At 39.0% G+C, this 20,743-nt stretch overlaps 1 protein-coding gene across 1 annotated transcript in view; it reads right to left on the bottom strand.

The window, feature by feature from the left end:
• The window catches only part of VPS13B (vacuolar protein sorting 13 homolog B), a 434,090-nt gene that overhangs the window by 191,584 nt on the left and 221,763 nt on the right, over positions 1-20,743 (bottom strand). Inside the window, exons 28-30 of the mRNA XM_063130990.1 lie at positions 18,178-18,319; positions 13,766-14,174; positions 9,023-9,134 (exon numbers count right to left, since the gene is read on the bottom strand). Coding sequence (XP_062987060.1) covers positions 9,023-9,134; positions 13,766-14,174; positions 18,178-18,319 — 663 coding nt within the window. The remainder of the gene's footprint in view (positions 1-9,022; positions 9,135-13,765; positions 14,175-18,177; positions 18,320-20,743) is intronic.

Raw genomic sequence — 20,743 nt, 5'->3', positions numbered from 1 at the left:
AGAGAAACAGACTCCCACAGAAGATCAAGCAAAACTGGAAAATGTACAGAAAACTAACTTCTAAAACTTGAAGAGTTAAAACTGAATAAAATGGCAAACATTCAGTCATTTCCAACAGTATTGTTGAGGTAGATTTTGGCAGAAAGAGGCAACATACTCCTAGAAACCTATATCCTGCTGCAGGAAGCCACAGAGTACACCATTGCTTTTGTGAGTGCCAAAGTCAAACACAAAGCCTTCATGTTAAATCAGTTAAACATCAATGTACACTGTATAGGAAATGCTTGCCAAAGATGTTTTGAATGGTGGTTTTATGCCAGCTGTAGTTCTTCACGTTGCCTGACAAGACTATTCCCCAGTTGTGAGAAAAGGTTATTCATATCAAGGCAGTCATCATAAGAACCTGAGAACCATGCTGAATCAGACCAAAGGCCTATCTAGTCCAGCATTTTGTTCACACAGTGATCAACCAGCTGCCTGTGTTAAATACACAAGGAGGACATGAGTGCAAGAGCACCTTCCTGCTCGTGTTCTTCAGCAATTGATATACAAAGGCCTACAGCCTCAGATAGTGGAGGTTATAGCCATTATGACTAGTAGCCATTGATAGCCTTTATCCTCCATGAATTTGTCTAATCACTTTTAAAGCCATCCAGGTTGAAGGTCATCACTACATCTTGTGCTAGCAAATACCATAGTTTAACTAAGGATTGTGTGAAGGAGTACCTCCATTTATCTGTCCTGAATCTCCCACCATTCAGTTTCATGGGATGACTCCTAGTTTTAGTATTATTGGAGAAGGAGAAAAATGATGTATAATTTTGTACACTTCTATCATGTCTCCCACACTCGCCTTTTCTCTAAGCTAAACGGTCTCAGATATTGTGCCTCAACAGGCCATTGATCACTGTGCTTGCCCTTTTCTGTACTCTACAATATCCTTTTTGAGGTGACCAGAGGTATATACAGTATTCCAAGTGTGGTTACACCATAGATTTGTTTAATATTGATGATAGAATTATATTGGCAGTTTTATTTTCAATTCCTATGCCCAATGTGGAATTTGTCATTTTAACAGCAGCTACACAGTGGGCTGTTGTTGTTTTGTTGTTTTGTCAAGCTATCCACTACAACCCCAATATCTCTTTTCTTGGATCCAGTTTGGATCCCATCCGCATATACCTAAATTGGGTGGTTTTTTGCCCCATCATGAATGATGCATTCATTTTTAGGTGCCTACCAGCTAGTATTACTTCATATTAACGTGGACTTTGGGACGCAATTCATTTGATGTTTGCAAATGTAACTTATGATTGGTTAGATTCAACACAGTTTTTGTAATGAGATGAGTTCAGCAGTGATGTCAGTAGATTTAGGTACACCTTGATAAAAAAAGATCTCAACCCACACCAAAAATGTGGTAGTTTTACAAATAGTCTGGAGTACTCTTATCAGGAATTCAGTGTCTCAAGACACCAATGCAACAATGTATGGAAAGTATGCTAATTGGAGAAAGAAATAATTAATTATTATAAGACAACCATTTTATATGCCTCTGAACAACATGTAATGCTCTCAGACCATTGTCTTATAAATGTGAAATTTTTACAAGAGGAATACTACAAACAAGGAAGGTGAGTAAAGTGATTTTCATTATTCTCTCCTGATATTAGTAGATGCATAAAATAAGTGTGCAGATTTGTCACTTGTGACAACATGCACTAAGATAGTAGGATAGCAGGTGTATTCACAACAGAATAAAGGCATAAAAATGGGCACTTTCATGTTTTACCCCATATTGAAGTCCTTTCTATGTTCTAAATTTATAGGAGAATATCCAACACTGCCAGTTTGCTTACACTATTGATGTACTGCTAGTGTGAGCCACCTCTAGCAGTATGGCAATAGCCTAAGCTGGCATGCCGGGTTTTCCTGGAAATCCAGTTGCAGCAGTTTACACTATTGGCATAATGCTAGAGGTCGCTTACACTATTGCCACATTAATTGTGGATACTGCTCAGTATGCTCAAAGTATGTTCAAAGAGAGACTAATTTAAATGTAATTTAAATCGTGACATGTTTTAAATAAATGCCTTTACAGCCCACAATGGCATGATACATCTCTGTTTTGTTACATTTCCCCTCAAGGTGAAACTACGAGTCAATTACAATGTTATGAGTCACATATGTCTCAGATTGAAGTTAATACCAATTACAGTGAGAGGCTTGAATTCTGCATATTACATGGGTCACAAAGAAGTTTTTTTCAAACTATATTCATACTGTAGGACATCTGAACAACACTATAATTCATTCAATTTTTTCTCAAATGTGAAAGTCCAGACCAACATGGTGCCCTCTAAATGTTTGGACTACAATTCCCAGAATTCCTGGTCATGAGCTATGCTGGTTTGAGCTGATGGGATTTTAACCCTAAAATATCTGGAGGCCCCCAGGTTGAGGAAAGCTGACCAAATCTCACTGAAATTTATGTAAACCACACAGTGGTTCAATTCAGAAATTATTCATTATTAAAGGAATAAGCAGAGGTGAGTCTCCCCTTCATTCACATGCAAAAGAATGAGATTACAAGATTCTGCTTCTAGCTAATGGCACAGGATGATATAGAATCCTGGTTCATGGGCACACTACAGTTTGAGCAAACCACAGTTTGCAACATTGGGACAAATAAACAAACTAGCTTCCTATCAGTTGCAAGCAGAAGGTTCCATTCTCCCCTTGCACATGAGGGAAGGTTAGGAGGGAACGCCTGAGCCAGAGGCTCAATGATGTAGGTTCAAGATCCTACAAACCATGGTTCAAAAAAATGCCTATCTACACTACAATTACATAGTTTTCTGTTTGTTTTTCCTTTTCACAAATGCAGAAGGTTTGTCCATGGTAGGCTTATCATGGAAAATAAATCAATGAATAATAAGAATTCAGTCTTGAAATACAAAATGTGCGTTTTAAAATTAACATTGCATGTTTTTCTTCTTTGCAATTAATAGTTGTACAGTGACTGTAACACAGCATACAAAGAACCCCAAATCAATATAATTCATTGTATTTTGCACTAGTTGTTGTATGATATATATGTGTATACATTAATACTTACGAGATTCTTCAAAAATAGCAGAGTTAATCAGATATTCACCATGTGATAATCATATGCATGTTTAACATCCAAACTCCTCCCCCCCCCACACACACAAAAAAGTTTTGGGAATATTTTGCTACTTCAAGCCAAATTCCAATGAATCGCAGAGTAGTGAAATGTCTCAAAATGAAAGCATGTGTGTGGTGACAGAAGGTAGATACTTAAATCTGCTTCTCTTGCTTAGTTTTTCATTTGAAAAACCTCAGGGAACATTTTTACCCCCAATATTTCACCTTAATTGGGCAAAAAGGGACACCAAGGGCAAAAATCAATATATTTCTTGGAATGTTCTATGTCCTGGTAGATTTTTTGTTTATAGAAAGAAAACCATAAATTGTAAGTGCCTGAAATGTGAGGACATTGTTTACTACTATGCAGGTGACAATGTCCTCAGAGGACCACGTTGTAGGTCTACATGTATAAATGTTGCAGTGAAAGGGCGCCCGGAATAGGATTTCATCCTCCAATACTAGATTAAACTCGCCTACTGAATAAATAAAAGAGGGTTTCCCTGATTAAATCATTAATAGGTTATTGATAAATCTGCCTCAATAGGACAAGTTTCCAAAGGCCTAAAAAACATAAGGTAAATAGCAACAAACTTGGAGAGGAGGATGTTTTAAACTGTGCCAAGATTTTAGGGAACAATTTAAAAAAGAAAGGAAGAAACCCACACTCATTTTCACAAAGCACTTCAAGATCTGTGGTAAAAAAAATTGTCATAGATAAAACCTTATGAAGGACATCAGAGAACCCACAAGTATTTATGGAATGAACCACAAGCTGTATACAGAAGTTAACAAATGTCTCATTACAACTAGGATACGGTTCTCTCAGTAACAGAAGCATAGCCTTCACATTATATTCAACTTAAAATTCCACCGTAATTAAAAGAAAGAAAATAATCTGTTTTAAATATTACTGGAAAATACTTTCCAAACAAACAAAACATTTGCTGAAACCAAATACAATGTAAATTATATTTACTCACAAACCATTAATAAAAAAGGATAACAGCAAGCTTTCTGAAGCTTTTCTGAATTTTTATATTAACACTGTTTACCACAACCAAGGCTTTTATATGTCAATATTAAACATATATGGCAGCAAAGTATCCTTGAAATGACTGTTCAAAAACATATTTTGAAAATCAGCAGGAAGAGCCCAGGGGACAGACAATGAAACGTTTTGTGGAAAGGCAACTATTTGCCTAACTGGAATTTTATTTAAATGCAAAAACAACTGTATGCTCAAGGATCAACTGTAAAGTCATGATACCATAGGTAAAATGGATACCAGGGTATTCTATTGCTGCAGTCCAAACACTTATCTGACGGGAGACTACATTAAAGCCAGCTGCACTGAGAAATGCATGACAGGCTTCCTGAAGCTTGACATATTGAAGAAAAGACCTGAAATTATAGTGGGACCAAAGTAATTTGAACAGTGATAGAAATATTGCCATTCAAAATGTTGCAGGCTAGCCCCTACATCTGTATCAAAGAGTCTGGAGAAGTTGTCTGAGGTGAAGGAAAAGATGACCCCACCCCACCCAAGGCTTGGAATTGACCAATTGGATTGGCAGTTGAACACTACTTCAACACTGGTAGGCAACTGAGGACAGCAGGGTAGTTTAAGGGTGCAGGGCAAGCAATGTGAGACACACAGTTAGGAACATAAGAAGAGCCTTGCTAGATCAGACCAAGGGTCCATCTAGACCAGCATTTGGTTCACACAGCACTCAACGAGCTTCCCACAGGAACCCACAAGCAGAACATCAGTGCATCAGCATCCTCCTGCTATGTTCTCTGGTGTACACAGACATACTGCTTCTGATACTGGAGGCAGCATACAGCCATCAGGACTAGTAACCACTGATAGCCTTATCCTACATGAATTTGTCCAATGCAAAGTGGTGGCCATCATTAGATCTTGTGGTAGTGAATTCCATAGTTTAACTATGCGGTGTGTGAACAAGTACTTCCTTTTATCTGTCCTGAATCTCTGACCACTCAGCCTCATGTGTTGACCCTGGGTTCTAATATTATGAGAAAGAGAAAAATGTCTCCCTATCCACCTTCTCTACCCCATGCATAATTTTGTACACTTCTATCATGTCTTCCCTTACTTCTTTCTGTCCTCCAAAACCTTTCTGCTACTCACTAACCTCCCCCAGCATCTGCCACCTAAGGCAGTCCCCCTCAATCTAACAGCACAGCAGAGAAGACTGTGACCTTGTGACTTATGTACCTGTTTATTCTGCTGTCCAGGTACTGACAGAGGATGGACAATTTTAAGGCCCCAACTGCTCTCCCTTCTTATGGTTCTCTCTATTTAAATGAGACTTGGGGCCCATCTACACCAAGCAGATAGTCCTCTATGAAAGCGGTATATAAAAGGCAGGAGACACAATACCGCTTTATAGCGGTATTGAAGTGCACTGTAGGATCTCCACTACTGCTTTAGAGTGGTACTGAAGTGCACTGACAACTGTTGGGGACCATGACACATCTACACCAAGCAGGATATAGCACTATGAAAGCAGTATGAAAGTGGTATATGGTATGTGTCAACGGGCCCCAACACTTGTCAGTGCGCTTCAATACCGCTATAAAGCAATAGTGTGACTCCTGCCTTTTATATACCGCTTTCATACCACTTTCATGGTGCTATATCCTGCCTGGTGTAGATGAGCACTTGGACTAATTAGCCCTTCAAAAAGCCCTTACCACTGAGAGTTGTGGCAGAGGCCTGGGGTAATGAGCTTCCCATAAGTGTTTTGTTAGGAATATATTCCATAATCACTAAACTTGATTTAAAATGCAGGTCAATATACTTAGATACTAGGAAAACTCTCTCAATTTTAATACAGCTGTAATAAGTGCTCTGACATTCAAATAAGGAAATACAGTGGAATACTCTGCCATGGTTTCAGTCCTGTTTCAGCTACACTCACAGTTACGTTAGCCTGCTCTCCTCAGGGAGGTTTTGGCACCAGGGTGAAGACCTTTTTATCTGCCCAAGCCTTTTAGATCTGTGGCTGTTATTGTTAATATCTACTGTTACTTCATCTTTATCGTTTCATTTTCTTTTTAACCTGCATTATGTTCTGATACTTTTTTTGTAAACTCCTCCAACAGTTCTTTTTGGGAGTGAAGAATCTTATACTAAACAAACAAGCAAGCTCTTCCTTCTATGAAAATAATAAATCAGTTGCCAAGTACAGCTGCAACTGCTGTATCAAAGTGAGACTGGTGAACTGTGTGAATTAATGGACCATAACAACTATTTACATGAAGCCATCTACCCTATTTCTTCGATTCTAAGATGCACTTTTCCCCCCATATAAACATCTCTAAAAATGGGGTGCGTCTTAGAATCGCTGGTGTGTCTTAGGTTTTTTTTTTCTGTTGGTGGTACTGAAATTAGTGTGCGTCTTACAATCGATGGCGTCTTACAATCGAAGAAATACGGTAATTTGCCTTTCTTTACAGGAAGGTCCTGGGATAATTCAGACATGCTGTTCAGGCTGCTTCACACATTACACCTTTCCTATAGTGAAAAACGTTTCCTCCCCCCCCCCCAAGTGGCTTGTTAACCACCCTATGCATGCCAGACAGTTTCCCATAATTTCTCTTGCCAGTGCGGTTTGTTGTAACATCTGAATCCAATGAGGGTGATTGGTTGGGGTGGTCAACCAACCACACAGGAACCATAAAAGCAGGGCATGGGTTTTGGGTGGTTTGTTAACCATCCCAACCAACCACCCTTGCTGGCTTCGGACATCAAAAAAGCTGTGCTGGCAACGAGGTAACTGAAAATTCAGCTGGCATGCAACTGGCATGTGCAGGATGGTTAACAAGCTACCACAGCTTATTAACCACCCTGCAATTGTGCAAACCAGCCCAGTGTGTATTCATAAAGAGTATTAAGAATTACCATTAGTCCAAGAAGATGGGATCGAGGCCTGCATAGAAAATCCTGCTTACCTAATATGCTCAAAATGCACAATATGCAGCTGTACATCAATGTGCAGATTCTTTCACCCTTTCTAGTGTTTTGATAACACCAGGATACAGAATATTCACACAACTTCACAATTCCCTCAGTCAATACAATGCAAGAAACTGCATCCAAAGGCTTTTGCAAATTGTGAATCATACAGCGTCCCTTTTTTTTGCTCCCCATGGTCCCTTTCTCAAGCACATTAAAGCATACTGGGCTGCGGTGCTCTAATGTTTATGGGCCTTTTGCTAAGTCAGACTGATGACACCAACTCATACATCACATTTGTCTGAATGTGTGAATATGGGATTGAGAGACGAGCCCACCTTTAAGTGCACCTTCTCTTCCCCATTCCCTAAGAAAAACTGAAAAGTTGCAAAGAGCCCATACTATTCTGGGCATTCCTATGCTTGACTGAAAGTAAAATCTGTCATTTTTAAAGCTGTAAAATGTTTTACTGCTGGGAAAGCATTTTGATGTTTGTAACTTACTTCTATTGAAGTGTACTTTTCAAACAAAAAAAAATATTGCCACATCTGAGAAACAGACCAACAGGAAGCATAAGACACTTGTTCATCTGTATTTCTGTGACTTTTCTCACTTGGTATTATTTGCAACTATACTTTCATGTTTCTCAGCAGTGCCAACTCTACTAAGGATCATATATTATTTTTATCATGTTGATTACATATGTTCTCCAGTTTTGCTGCCTACATATGATTAGTGTGGTTTGCACAAAGTCGGTGACACAATCCAGAGCACGACATTCACACAAAAAATGTGTTTACTGTGAAACTTTGCCTTAGAAGTTTGCTTTCTTTCACAGCTTTGATCCACATGACATCAACAGTCCAGCATTTTGAATGTCTGCTAACCATTTAACATTATGAAAATCACTTTCTCACTATGCAGCTACTGAGAGAGATAGCATTTGTGAAAAAGATCCCTTTTCCTAACTGAATTTTTCCAGGATGGGGGCAGTCTTTCAGATCATGTTCTTAGCAGTATGATAGCCTGATTGATATTTAATTTGTTGTTCATCAATGTTTTGTGGACTTTTGAATATTTTCACCAGTATCCATGTTTTACGGATTAATTTTAGATAAGCCTCTTTAGGTGAGTTCAAACTGTGTGGGTGCTAAAGGGATCAGGATTGTGCTGATCTACCCTGCCACCCATTATGGGGGCTAGCCCGTCACGTGATCAACTTAATGTTTGCCAATGGGCCTATATGAGCAGACCCCAATGTTTATGGTTCAAACTACATGATTTGTATGCCTTAATTTTGTGGTGTATGAATTGTTCAGATGTGCCTACATACACTGGGCTCTATGCATGTAGGCCCCATGCAAATAATGTTGAATCTGTCAACTAGGGATGTATGAATCAGCCTCTATTCAGTCCATGTCAGTTTCACAGGTATTCAATCAAGTCCAATTTCCATATCATTCTGTGATTTCTTAATCACACACACACAAACACACATAAATTAATACTTTACATATACATCCTTCCTTATCATACATTTTTGCATGTATCTTTCCCTAATATGCACATCTGTGAATGTAATTTACCCTAACAGATGCAGTTTTGTAGGCAATTTCTGAGCCAAGAACTGTGTTGCAAAATTTGGAGAAGGAAAACTATGTTCTAATCCACACATTAGTCCAGGTGATGTGAATTAAGTCAGTTCATTTAAACGTGGAGACCAAACAAAACAAAATTCTCCAACACCCCTAGTGCCGACAGCAGGCGGGGACAAACCAATGCAATCCTGGTCCATCAGACATGCACACCATACCAATTACTTCATGGGAAGAATTCCTTATTTCAATTAAAAAAAAAAAAGATACTCACTGATAAATGTCTTTCCTCAGCACAACTCTACTAAGAGGATTGTCAGCTTGAGGAGCCATCGATACAGATCCAATTTTAAGCACCAAAGTATCTTCCTTATTTGTCTTATAATCTGCAGTTAAAATGGGAAACAAGCAACATCTGGGTTATATTTTTGTTTAAGTATAGAAGCAGACATGTTAGTTAAGGTACTTCCAACACAGAAGTGTCAATGAGGTAACTTTTGAGTGGAGCAATGTTACTTGTGCGATGAGTGCAAGTAAAATAATTAAGGGGCTGCCTGTACAGCAGTGGGTTGCCGACGCATTAAGCTAAACCCTGTGCTTTTGCTGCTTCGGGGTGGCGATGGCGAATTCCAAAGCTGCAGAAAAAGCATGGTGTTTCCGTTGGCTGGGCCCACCTTCTACCCTTAAATCTCAAGCTTTTTTCTTCACAGCTTCACCGGAAAGCCCTCAACAGCTGCCAACTGGCTGCACATTGTATCATCGACACAGCGCCACCATGCACCCACCCTGAGGCTTTCCCTGTGTATAGGCAGCCCCTAAGACTGTAATATACTACCTATTGGCTCCAATACACATTGAAAGCTGCTTTTCACACACATAGACAAACACCCAGTGTGGTTATTGCCGTTATGCAATTTACCAGGCCATGTAGTAAAGAGAAAGAAGTCAAGGAGCTTCTTTATAAGAATGATGAGGCACACCTGGGTTGCTGCTTTTACTGCTGGGACTACATATTTTAATCACTTTTTGTTATGAAACTATTTTCTGCCTTGTTGTGTAGATCTAAATACTCAAAATATATCATATATAGTTTGGCCCTTGGGCCTGATATTCATGTTATTTCGGCAATGTGAGACCTAATGCAACACCCCCTCCTTCCTAACACTACCAGCGTAGTATGACAACAACAGCGTTTACATGATCGGGAGGGGGAAATAAGCCACAGTGATTGATATCTGCATTATTGCTCTAACTGGCACGGCTTGCCATATTTGTGCAAACATGGTGAGGGTGACTTGTGCCCGTGGTTAGCAAACCACCCAGAAAACATGGGCTGTTTTAGGGTCCTGGATTAGCTCATCAACAACAGCAACAAGTCTCTCTTGACAGGTTCACATGACACCAAACAAGCCACTGTGGAAATAAGCCACGGTAGCTTATTTCCCCCTCCATGATTGTGCAAACAGGCCCAATGGCTTTCAACCTAATGCTCTATTTGCAGGAGAGTTTCCTCATGAGATTTCTGCTTATGGGATAGTCTTGCTGGTGGAAAAAGAGCAGGGGAAGACCATTTTGACAGATTCTGTCTCCTCCCTGCACCCACTGGTATCCTCAAAAAATCTGCTCCAGAAGTTTCAGACATCCTCTGGAACAGTAGGGGGGTGAGCACAGGGGGTGAAAGAGGGGAGGGGAATCAGGAGAGTCCCTTCCATGGACAACTTCTGCTGGACTGGAATCCCTTCCACAGGCAGAAAAAGCTCTTCTGTTTCCAAAGAGAACTCAAGATTTCATAGAATAGTAGAATTGAAAGGGGCCTATAAGGCCATCAAGTGTGTAGAGGAGGTGGTCACTGAATCTCTGTGCCTCTTTGTGTGGATCACTTCATATAAAAGTAAAGGCATGCACTTAGGGTCAAATTGAAGTGGTGGCTAGTCATGAATAATTTACGTCCCATTGATTTCAATGTGTCTTCTCCAAGTATAACTCAGTCTGGACCCAATCCAATGTCTGGAGTGAGAAACAGGTTGTTGTTGTTGTTGTTGCCTCATTTCAACAGTGCCCCAGCCTGTTTACTTCCCCCCCACAGAAACAAATTGGTGCTTCTGAGAAAGAAGCAACCTAATCCCTTTCTGTATAGACATGCCCTAAGGTCCTGTTTCTAAGGGCATGTCTACACCAGGTTTTTTGGGGGGTTGTCCCTGTGCATCCAAATGATACATGGGGATCCCGGGGGCAGGCAGGGACAATCTTTCCATTTTTACAGGATAACTGGTTGCCCAATTATCCCGATTTTCCCCACGGTCCTGGGACCAACCCGAGGACCATGGCTGGTGTGCCGTGTGGTCTTGGACCCTGAAATGGGCACGGAGCTGTGCAGGGTGGCTCCATGCCCATGGGGGTGGAAGAGCAGCAATTTCGCCATCCCTGGGATGGCGGGGAGTGGGCTTGTTTTTGTTTTAACTTTTTTTGCCGCCCATGCACATGCATGGCTCTTCTGGGGGGGGGGAGTGGCTGCGATGTCCCTCCTTACTTCAGGGATGTCATGTGGCTGACTAGTTGCCGGGGGAGGATTGCGGAAGCAGGTAAGTCTGCAATCCTCCCTGCCTCTACACCCTTAAGGTGTAGACATGCCCATAGTCACACTAGAGTGTGGTTGTTGAGGGAATGTTGGGCATAGACATATGTGAGCTTACCTAATAGATTTAAAATGTTTTAAAAGATTTTAACAGTGTTAGCTGCACTGGAATGAAAGAGATGTTGCACATTGTACACTTCCTACACCATCACCACCATTAAAAGTAACATATGTACTAAAAATAAATAAATTATACTGTGAAGAAATAAAGAACTGAACATGTAGTTCAGTACAGAGCTCTGCATGTTATATTTTGTAACATTTCTTTCTGCCTGTGAAGGATTTTGATATTTTAGAAGCTGACAGTGTCATCTGATATATACATACAGGCAGGCCTAGTGTTCTCCACGAGCCTGTGCTTTGAGGATGTACGTAAGCTTTCAATCCCCTTTCCCCATCTGTGGCCACCCAGTGAGATATCCCAGACAACTTGTTTTGAAAGCTAAGCTTTCAGCTACAGATGCTTGGAGTGTGGTGAGTGCTAAGTACTTTACTAAATAACACATTGCTTGATGTGGAAAGAACAAGCAAACTTCACATGCAGCTCAGAAGAATCATGTAAATAAATAAATATATATGTAAACTGGCTTCTGCACACCACAGGGATGCATCAAGGATGAATCAGACAACCAAATTGAGGCCATGTTCAACAATCTGGACTCATAGCTTCAATGCATAAACCATTGTGGGGATCAGATAATTCTATCAAATTCTTATAGAATACCCTGAAAATAATTAGATTTTAAAAATTGCACGGAAGATATGGAATGGTAAACTATTTGGGAAAGTTAGAATGGTTTGTTTAAAGGGATGGTTAATTGGAAGGTTAAGAGAACAAAGCATCTGTACTTTAATCAGGCAACAAAGATAGTCAATTGTTTCAATTACAAATACTACAGTAGATGCTTGAATCAGCCTCATTTTTAAAACACTACAAGATATTTATACTATAAATATGAAATTTCTAAATAATAAAACCTGGTTCCTAGGTTCTTGCTAGTGCTTATTTAACTCCTTTGGTTTTTGTAGATGTCCATGTACATTTCACCAGGAAAGAGTTCTGATAGTAAATCCAACTTACTGGAAACGCAATGATTTCTCTAATTCATATCTAGGCTTTTAAATAAAGTTTGTTGAATAAATGTCACTCTAAGCATCTTATTACAAGCACCCATGATGAAGTACAGCATTATTCAGCAACACCAAAAATGTACTAGCATTATAAAACATGCCATAGCCTTTGTGAAGAAGCATTTGCAAAATGATATTCTTATGAACAGTTTTATCATTTTTATTAACTGATGTGATTTTGAAAAGGCATGAACACTTTATAAAAATCTAAAAAGGAGGATATTCTAAAATATAATTTCCTGTAGTATGTGCTTCAACAACAAACAAAATGAATAGTGGGGGGCGGGGGGAGATCTGGAAACAACTTTTGGTGTAAGAAAGCTTATTTTAACTGTGGTTAAATCTAGATTAATGTGTGGTCTGAAATTATGTGGGTCTTGAAGCCAAAAGCACAAAAGCAAATGTTCTGTGGTTTGAATATAAAGTCCAATTAAAGATGTATAGAAAAGCATCTAGTACCTGCACATCTTTCACAACTATTCATGTCTTTATTTTATCTATTTATTTATTCATAACACTTATATACCTCTTAATATAATAAAATCTCTATTCTAAACTACTGCATGCCTGGAACTTTTAACTATACATTATTTAAAATGTGAAGGTCAACGTTTATTGCTCAGTCTTATGTCGAAACAGTATATTTAATGAAGTATACTACTATAGATATTGCAGGAACATATTTTGCAATTTTCTTTGATGGTATTGCCAAACATTGAATAAAATATCACACAAATATGCACGTAACTAATGCCCAGTGGTCCTTTGCCTAGTGAAAACAGTTTCAGGTGGGAAGACAGAATTTGAAGCAGAAAAGTAGAAGCAAGAGAGGGGATGCTTAACTCTTTCCCCATCTGCCTTTTCTCTCAAAAATGCTCTTCAGAGCTTCGTCTGTTGCCCCCAGGATTCAAAATGTCTTCAAACATGCATTTGGAATTGTACCGGGTGAGGGGAGGAAATGGATTGGGGAGAAGCACACGATGTGGCGCATAACAGTTCCTCTGAGAAAGCTCTCAGAAGAAAACACAAAGAAACCTGGAGATGGTGGTGCAGGTGTAGTATTCAATGCAGACAAGATTATTTTTGGTCCGCTAAGAATTTATTTCCCCTAAAATTTACAAATTCCTAATTCAGTTAAACCTATTAACATGGGCTTCTTCAGATATTTAGTCTAGAAACCACCTGCTTTGCTGAAGACAGTATCCAAGGGAAATATATTTACTGTATGAATATACTTAAAAACAACAATACCTGCTATATTACGTTGCACATCTTTCATTTTCGGAAAGAAGATTCTGATTACCCCTGTATTGATATAAATAAGTGGTAGGTTGCGAGATGTGAGAATATGGGTCCTCATAGGTTGGCCTGGTGATTTTCTTTTCTCCTTTTGGCTCCTTGGGAGTTTTGCTTGAAAAATACTTGCAATTGCATTAAGAAAAGGAAAGCAGAGGACAACATCAAATGCCTGAGCTGAAAGAAGGATCTCATGAAGAAAATGAGGAGAACCATCAGAGAAGCTTTCAGATAATTTATGAACAGTTCTTCGTTCATTCCTTGATATCAATTTGTGACGGACATTTTTTGTGACTGCCTTTGTGTAAGTCAGGGAAAGAAAACCATGCTGTTGATGGGAACCGTCCAAAAGTTTTGCAGTTGCCTGTGCCAAGAAATAGAAATGATCAGGAATAAGCAATTGCATGTGCTGCATAACAATTATGATGACTTTTGTCAATTAATCATTTGATCTGTACTTCCTCTCCTCCCCCTCAACCCTAGTTCTCCACTTTCCTGGACATCAAATGAAAAGGTTTTTGTGAACATGCGGTAGATGATATGTACTATGGCTATTTACAGAACTGATTCAAATTACATTTTTCGTACAACTGATATTTTAAAGTTTATTAGCTTCAGATCTAGAGTATGCTAATTTAAGACAGTGTTTTGTTTCAGAGAACCAGCAAATGAACCATAACAATGTTCGGACTTGCGTACTCCCTGTGCCGCTGTTCCTCATTTGTGTGCTGGAGGGGAAGATTGAAGTTTCCATCTTGGTTTTGGATAAATTGCATTCAAACTGCAAACTATAGTTTATTCTAACTGTGATGAGTTATCAAAGCAGGATTTGAAACCACAGTTTGGTCTTCTTTTGTTGACTAACAAGTAGAATAAACCACAGTTTCCCAAGTTTGATTGTAAAGGACAACTAGTTTAGTAAATGGCAGCTACAGTTTATTCAAAACCAACAATGGAAGCTTCAATCTCCTCCCCTTGTATGAAAAGGAGCTAGAGACTCAAGGACACTAAGCGATGGTTTTGTGTTGTTTTCCAACCAGGCCAGCCTGGTTAAAACATAACAAACCCAAATGCACTAATGTAAGCCAACAGTAATGGATCAGAAGGGGTATTTTTTTCTGACTAAAGGGGGCAAGCTATGTTCAAATTTTAATTTAGCATCTAAATAGCTGAACTATTACTATTAGTTTTAAGAGCCAAATTCAAAAATTTTGGTATTATTTGGTATGTCAATTGACTTCTATTTGATGCATAAATCCCACTGAAGTCAATAGAATAATCCTCGCTGAACTAAACCTACTGGGCCCAATCTGAAGTTTTGTAGGAGCTCTGATTTACTCACAAAAGGTATGTTTGTATTTTATGACAGCCATGTGTTATTTGAGGGTTGTATAATCCTCAAACAACCCTGCTGCCTGGGTTCACACAATGGGACAAGCCAAAGTACATAAGAATATAAAAAGAGCCATGCTGGATCAGACTAAAGGTCCATCTAGTCCAGCACTCTGTTCACACAGTAGCCAACCAGCTGTCGACTAGGGGCCGACAAGCAGGACACGGGTGCAACAGCAACCTCCTGCCCATGTTACCCAGCAACTGGTGTATATAAGCTTACTGCCTCTGGTACTGGAGGCAGTAAGCCTATATATTTAAGCTTGGCACCCAAAAACACCATGGAAAAATGATGCCTGTAGGCATCTAGCACAAAGCAACAGGTCCCACTGGTAAATTAAACAACAGAGGGTTGTCATGTTGTGCGAACCAGGCCATAGAGTTTCTATACCTGTGAATTTTTAGGTTAATTTCAATGGAAATGAGAGCATAGAACTTCCTCTGACTGTGAAATTAATGGCTAACCCCTTGCTTATGCATCACGTATTTAGTTATATTTTAAATCCATTTCTTACATAAGCAGAACAATAATTTTAATAACAATTACTTTAAAATTATTTTAAAATGCTGAAAGCTGAAGATGATAGTACTTATGCAAATTGTAATGTATTAGTAAATTAGCTTAATTTGTGTTAGAATGAAATAACTGGGATAAGTAGCAGCAGTAATTTTTATGTACATATTCCTGATAGAAAAATAAATCAAGTAGAACAGAACTTCCAGTAACGATAAAAAAATTAAACCTTCCTTGTTTTATTCCCTAACTGCCAAGTCTGTTCACTCATTACTTTCTCTACAGAGAAAGTCTCAGCTTGAAATGAATCTCAGTTTCTCTCCCCCTTTTCTCTCAGGGCAGTGAGAAAGTAACACCGAGAGATTGCGTTTATTTGAATGTAGTATCACTCTGACCACCTGATCTATTTGCTGAATCGAAGGAGATTTTCAATTAGGTGATCAGGGAGATGCTGCAATCAAATAAACATGGCATATCCAGATACACTTGTTACTTTCTCCCTGCCCTGAGGGAGAGGAGTATGTTCACACCAGAGACCCACCAAGTTGAGATTTCTCCATGGAAAGTAACAACTGATTTAAAAACTGCAAAAACGTAACAACTATATGATGTCCATCTTAAACCCCAAATAAATAAATTATATGTTCATATGTGATATCTAGAACCTTTTAGATACAAAAGCCATAACTAGTGACATTTGTCCGTATCCTAAAGTCACAGTAGAGTAAAATATTTATTAAAATCAGCTAAAATGTCACAAAATAGCAAGCTCTGAAGTGCTCCAAAACTGTTCTTCAGGCTAGATGTTATCCAAAATGGGGAAAACAAAAAACTGCTCATTTTGTTGGATGTCAAATGTCGGCAGATTGTAACAGTCTTAAGATGGAATACAAGTGATGTTAGAGAGACTAAGGCTACTGCTTTAAAGTGGTATTGAAACACACTGATAACTGTTGAGGCACAATCCACATTCCATATACCGCTTTCAGTGTTATTTCTTGCCTTTTTTATTCCACATTTGTAATGATTTGACACAAGGTGTAGATCTGGCCTTAGTGAGCAAACTTATGGTCTTGATGGAGTGCTCCAAGATTGGAATACTCTGTTCCTTCCTCTGTCTTTGTCAGCTCTAGTCAGCAGGACAGAAATCAAGAGGGAGGCAGAGCTTATAGTATTTTTCTTCTGCCCGTGAACGGAATAAAACTCATTCTTTCCGATTGCTGAAAATGGAAGAGAAACATTTAGATGTGCTCCTGTGTCTAAATGTTTTTTGGGACGGGAGTTTGGTCAGGAACTTGGGAGGGCTTAGGATCCCTTAGATCCTTGGCCACTCCGTCCCTGCCCACTGGTATGCTCCTAAGATGCGCATTGCTCTGATTTTGCAGAGGGAGACGTCCGCAGTGGCTAGGTGAAGCCAAATCAAGGGCCCCAATTTTGGAAAAACCCTTCTGAGGTTGGAGAGGTTTTTCTAGTACAATCCTGCGGCCCCTAGGATGCTATTTAGGGACTATAGAATTGCTCTCTAAACTAGATTAGCCTTTGATAGATGCAAAACAGATCTCAGGATGCATCGGACAACAACACAACAGTGTTTCCCTATAAAAATAATTAAAAGAAAGATTTAGCAAGACACTCAGATCTGTTTCCGACACTGATCGAACATCCAAGTCCCTTGCGAGGCAGATAACAGAAGTAAAGATAAACTCAGTATCTTTAAATTAGCAAAACTGGAGATTGATTTTAAGTGATACCCCCTCTTTTTTTTTGCTTAACTCATCAAGCCTGAAGAAGAGTTCTGGAGAACTTAAAAACTCACTCGTAATTTTATGATATTTCAGTTGGTCCTAATAAACATTATAATCACCTACTGTGGTATTTGGATTTTAGCAATATGCTTGCTATAATAATTGCAATACTTAGCTCAAATATTTTAATAGGCATCCAGTAGGTATGTCAACAGTTATGAAGCAGTGAGACAACAAAAAGTGCACTTGACATTATCCAGTAACTGTTAGTTTGTACAGTCCGCATTTTCTACGTATTATTAGTTTCAAACATGCAAGTGCTCCCCTTAGTTGAAAGGTTATATTCTTAAATCACATAGAAGCTCAAGAGTATTGCAGCACCTTCAAGATTCTAGTATAAGCTTTCATGGACTGTAGCCCATCGTCCATGAAATATTATGCCATAATACGTTTGACAGTCTTGAAGGTGCTACAAAGCTCTTCGCTGCAATAGACTAACAGGCTAACTCTCTGGAAATCATTACGAATGCTCAATGGCTATTCTTCTTCGCTACTCTAGTCGACCTGCTTTTCTTCCAGAACACCACTGAGAAATAGGACATATTTTAAAACTAACATACATATACTTCGGGATGAGCAGCTCTCAACCATCACCACTCTTAAATATTGGTTGTTAATGGAAGTTCTGTAATATAGATATTGCATTGATTTCTTACAGAGGGAAAGAAGCCAGAGAAGTTACTGAAAGGATCCTGCTTGCTGACGGGTCGAACCAACAATGTACGTCTGTTCAGCTTGTCAGTACAGGAAAGGAAGACACCTCCACATTTCCCCAGAGACCAAGAGTCTTCCCCAAAGCTTGAAGTGATACAGGCAAAAAAACAAAACAAAACAAAAAACGCAAAGAAACAAATACAAAGCCATAAGGAGGGGAAAACATGTATTTTAAAAAATACGTTGAATTCTGCGAAGAATCATTGCACCATGTAATACAGACTTTGTGAGTCCTTCATTTCAAATATCACAATTCAAATAAAACAAAAAAGGAAATCATAACTTCACAAGATTTACCACAATTTAATTATTTGGGAGCTGTGACTCAGCAGGAGATAAAAATGACCAGAAATCAAAGTAGAGCAAGACTCTCCATAGGTAATGACTCACTGTGACTTGATTCGCTTTTAATTACAAACAAGAACAGAAACTTTATTAGAACGAAAGAAGGTGGACTGCAAGAATCAAATAAATTTAAAACAACAACAAAGTGATTTCCCCCTCCTCTTCCACAATAACAAATTGACTTATAAAAATATATCATGGTGGTTTATCCTGTAATTCTTGCAATCCTTCTCCCTTCTACATGAAAACAATTTTTTTTTTTAGATTTTTAGGATAGTTATTTGGTTAAATGCCTTATTCCACTACAGAAATCTCACCACAAGCTTTTCTTTGCATTGTAGAAATATGCCTTCAAAAAGTCCAGATTGCCACCCTTCTCCTGCTCTGGAAAACACAACGTTCACCTTATCTGTTCTCTGAAGTTGGTCAGAATCCATACATTTCAACCACATAAAAACTAGCTTTTGAACACTTAAAAATGCATACAGATGTCATTATGATTTGCAAATGGAACTATTCAAACACACCAGTGTTAAGCCCATTTACTTTGTAAGAGTAGTTTCAACAAAGAAAAGACTTCAATGGAGAATTTACTCTATTCAAGAGAAATAAAAAACTCACTGAATGTTAGCACATAATTGGTAGACGAAAGGAATATGTTAGCATTTTGAATACGGCATGTTTTGCTATTTATTAACATAACATAATAAACAAATGTGCATGTCTTAATGTCATGGATGGGAATATTTTTTTTTTATTTATTTATTACATTTATATACCGTGCCATAGCCGAAGTCACAGTAAGTACATTTATTCAAAACCTTCAAACCCTAATACACACACACATAATTTCAGGCGGGCGGGGAGAGAGCTACAATCAAGCTTAAGGTTAATTAGTGGCTTTTGGACCTAGTCCATATGCAATTGGGCATGCTGATGATATTTTGACTTTCAGGTTTGTGTAGCTTATTTACAGTATTTAACACTCCAACAATAACCACAGTTTTCCAGGTGAGCGGGGAACACAAGGAAAGTATTGCACACGTGTGATATTATATGTGCAGGATCAGTGCCGGAAAAGAAAGGTGTGAAAGAACAGAGCCACACAGCCTGTGGCAGACCTCTCTTTAAGAGCAGGATGTTATTAAGTAGTCCTGGAGTAATCCTATTTCTAACAACAGAAATTGCTTACATTTTAAGTAACTGAACAGGGAATCATGATTCAATTTTAAAAGTTATTACCAACATAATAAATATGGGGTAGATGGACTCACTGGGTAAACAAGAAGAGGGAAGAGAAGTGAGAGGAAAGGAGGTCACGCGTATAAACCTATTGTCCAAATCCAGATTTTATGTGTGGATGGCATTTTAGGGAACTTACTGTCGTAATTCAGGGTAGTATCCAATAATATCCCAGAACTGGCACTGATGATGTTGTCCAATGCTTACAAAAATGAACTAAACCAATAGGAAAAATAGTTGATTTGCTGTGGAGATTTGGTGCTGCTTTTCCCTGTGTTACAAGGTAGCTTCTGTGAGCAATACTGACTCCATTTTGAAGCGACCCAAAATCCCACCTACAGACTGAGAGCATTCAAAGAAGGCCTAGGTCAAGTAACCATTTCCTGATAGACTTCTTCAAATGCATTCCCCAGAGACAAAGGTAGGGGTAAAACTAAGCAGAATATGAATGCTGGATGGCAAGAGTTTTACCTGGTAATACACATGCTAATGTAGCCCTGTTGCTGAACTCCAGGCTGCATCAAGTACAGCCATCATCCCAAATCACCCTCTTTTGTTCCCATAGCAAGTAGATCTTTAGATAAGATCATACAAAAACCCGCAAGTTTGAGAGAAGAGAGAAGGCTAGCTCTCTCTGTCTCTTGAACTAGAAACACAGGGCTTACTACAGATGCCAGCTTGCGAGAGCAAGCCGCCATGAGTGAGTGCTTTGCCTGGCTGTATTCTTTTCCTCTTCACCTAAGACCAAGAGTTGCAACTCTCCCCAGTTCTGGTCTAAAGGAAAGGGCTGCAGCCCAAGGAAAGGTATACTGCCTTTAAAGATTCCCTCTGCTCTTTCCCCTGCTGTCTCTATGTGTATGCTCTTAAGTCTCAAAAAGTCTATTTTTCAGTCTTGAAACTGCTTCTAAGCCTCTACTTGCT

Source organism: Elgaria multicarinata, chromosome 7 (assembly GCF_023053635.1).
Source record: "Elgaria multicarinata webbii isolate HBS135686 ecotype San Diego chromosome 7, rElgMul1.1.pri, whole genome shotgun sequence".
Lineage (NCBI taxonomy): Eukaryota > Metazoa > Chordata > Lepidosauria > Squamata > Anguidae > Elgaria > Elgaria multicarinata.
This window is presented reverse-complemented; position numbering and strand designations above follow the sequence as displayed.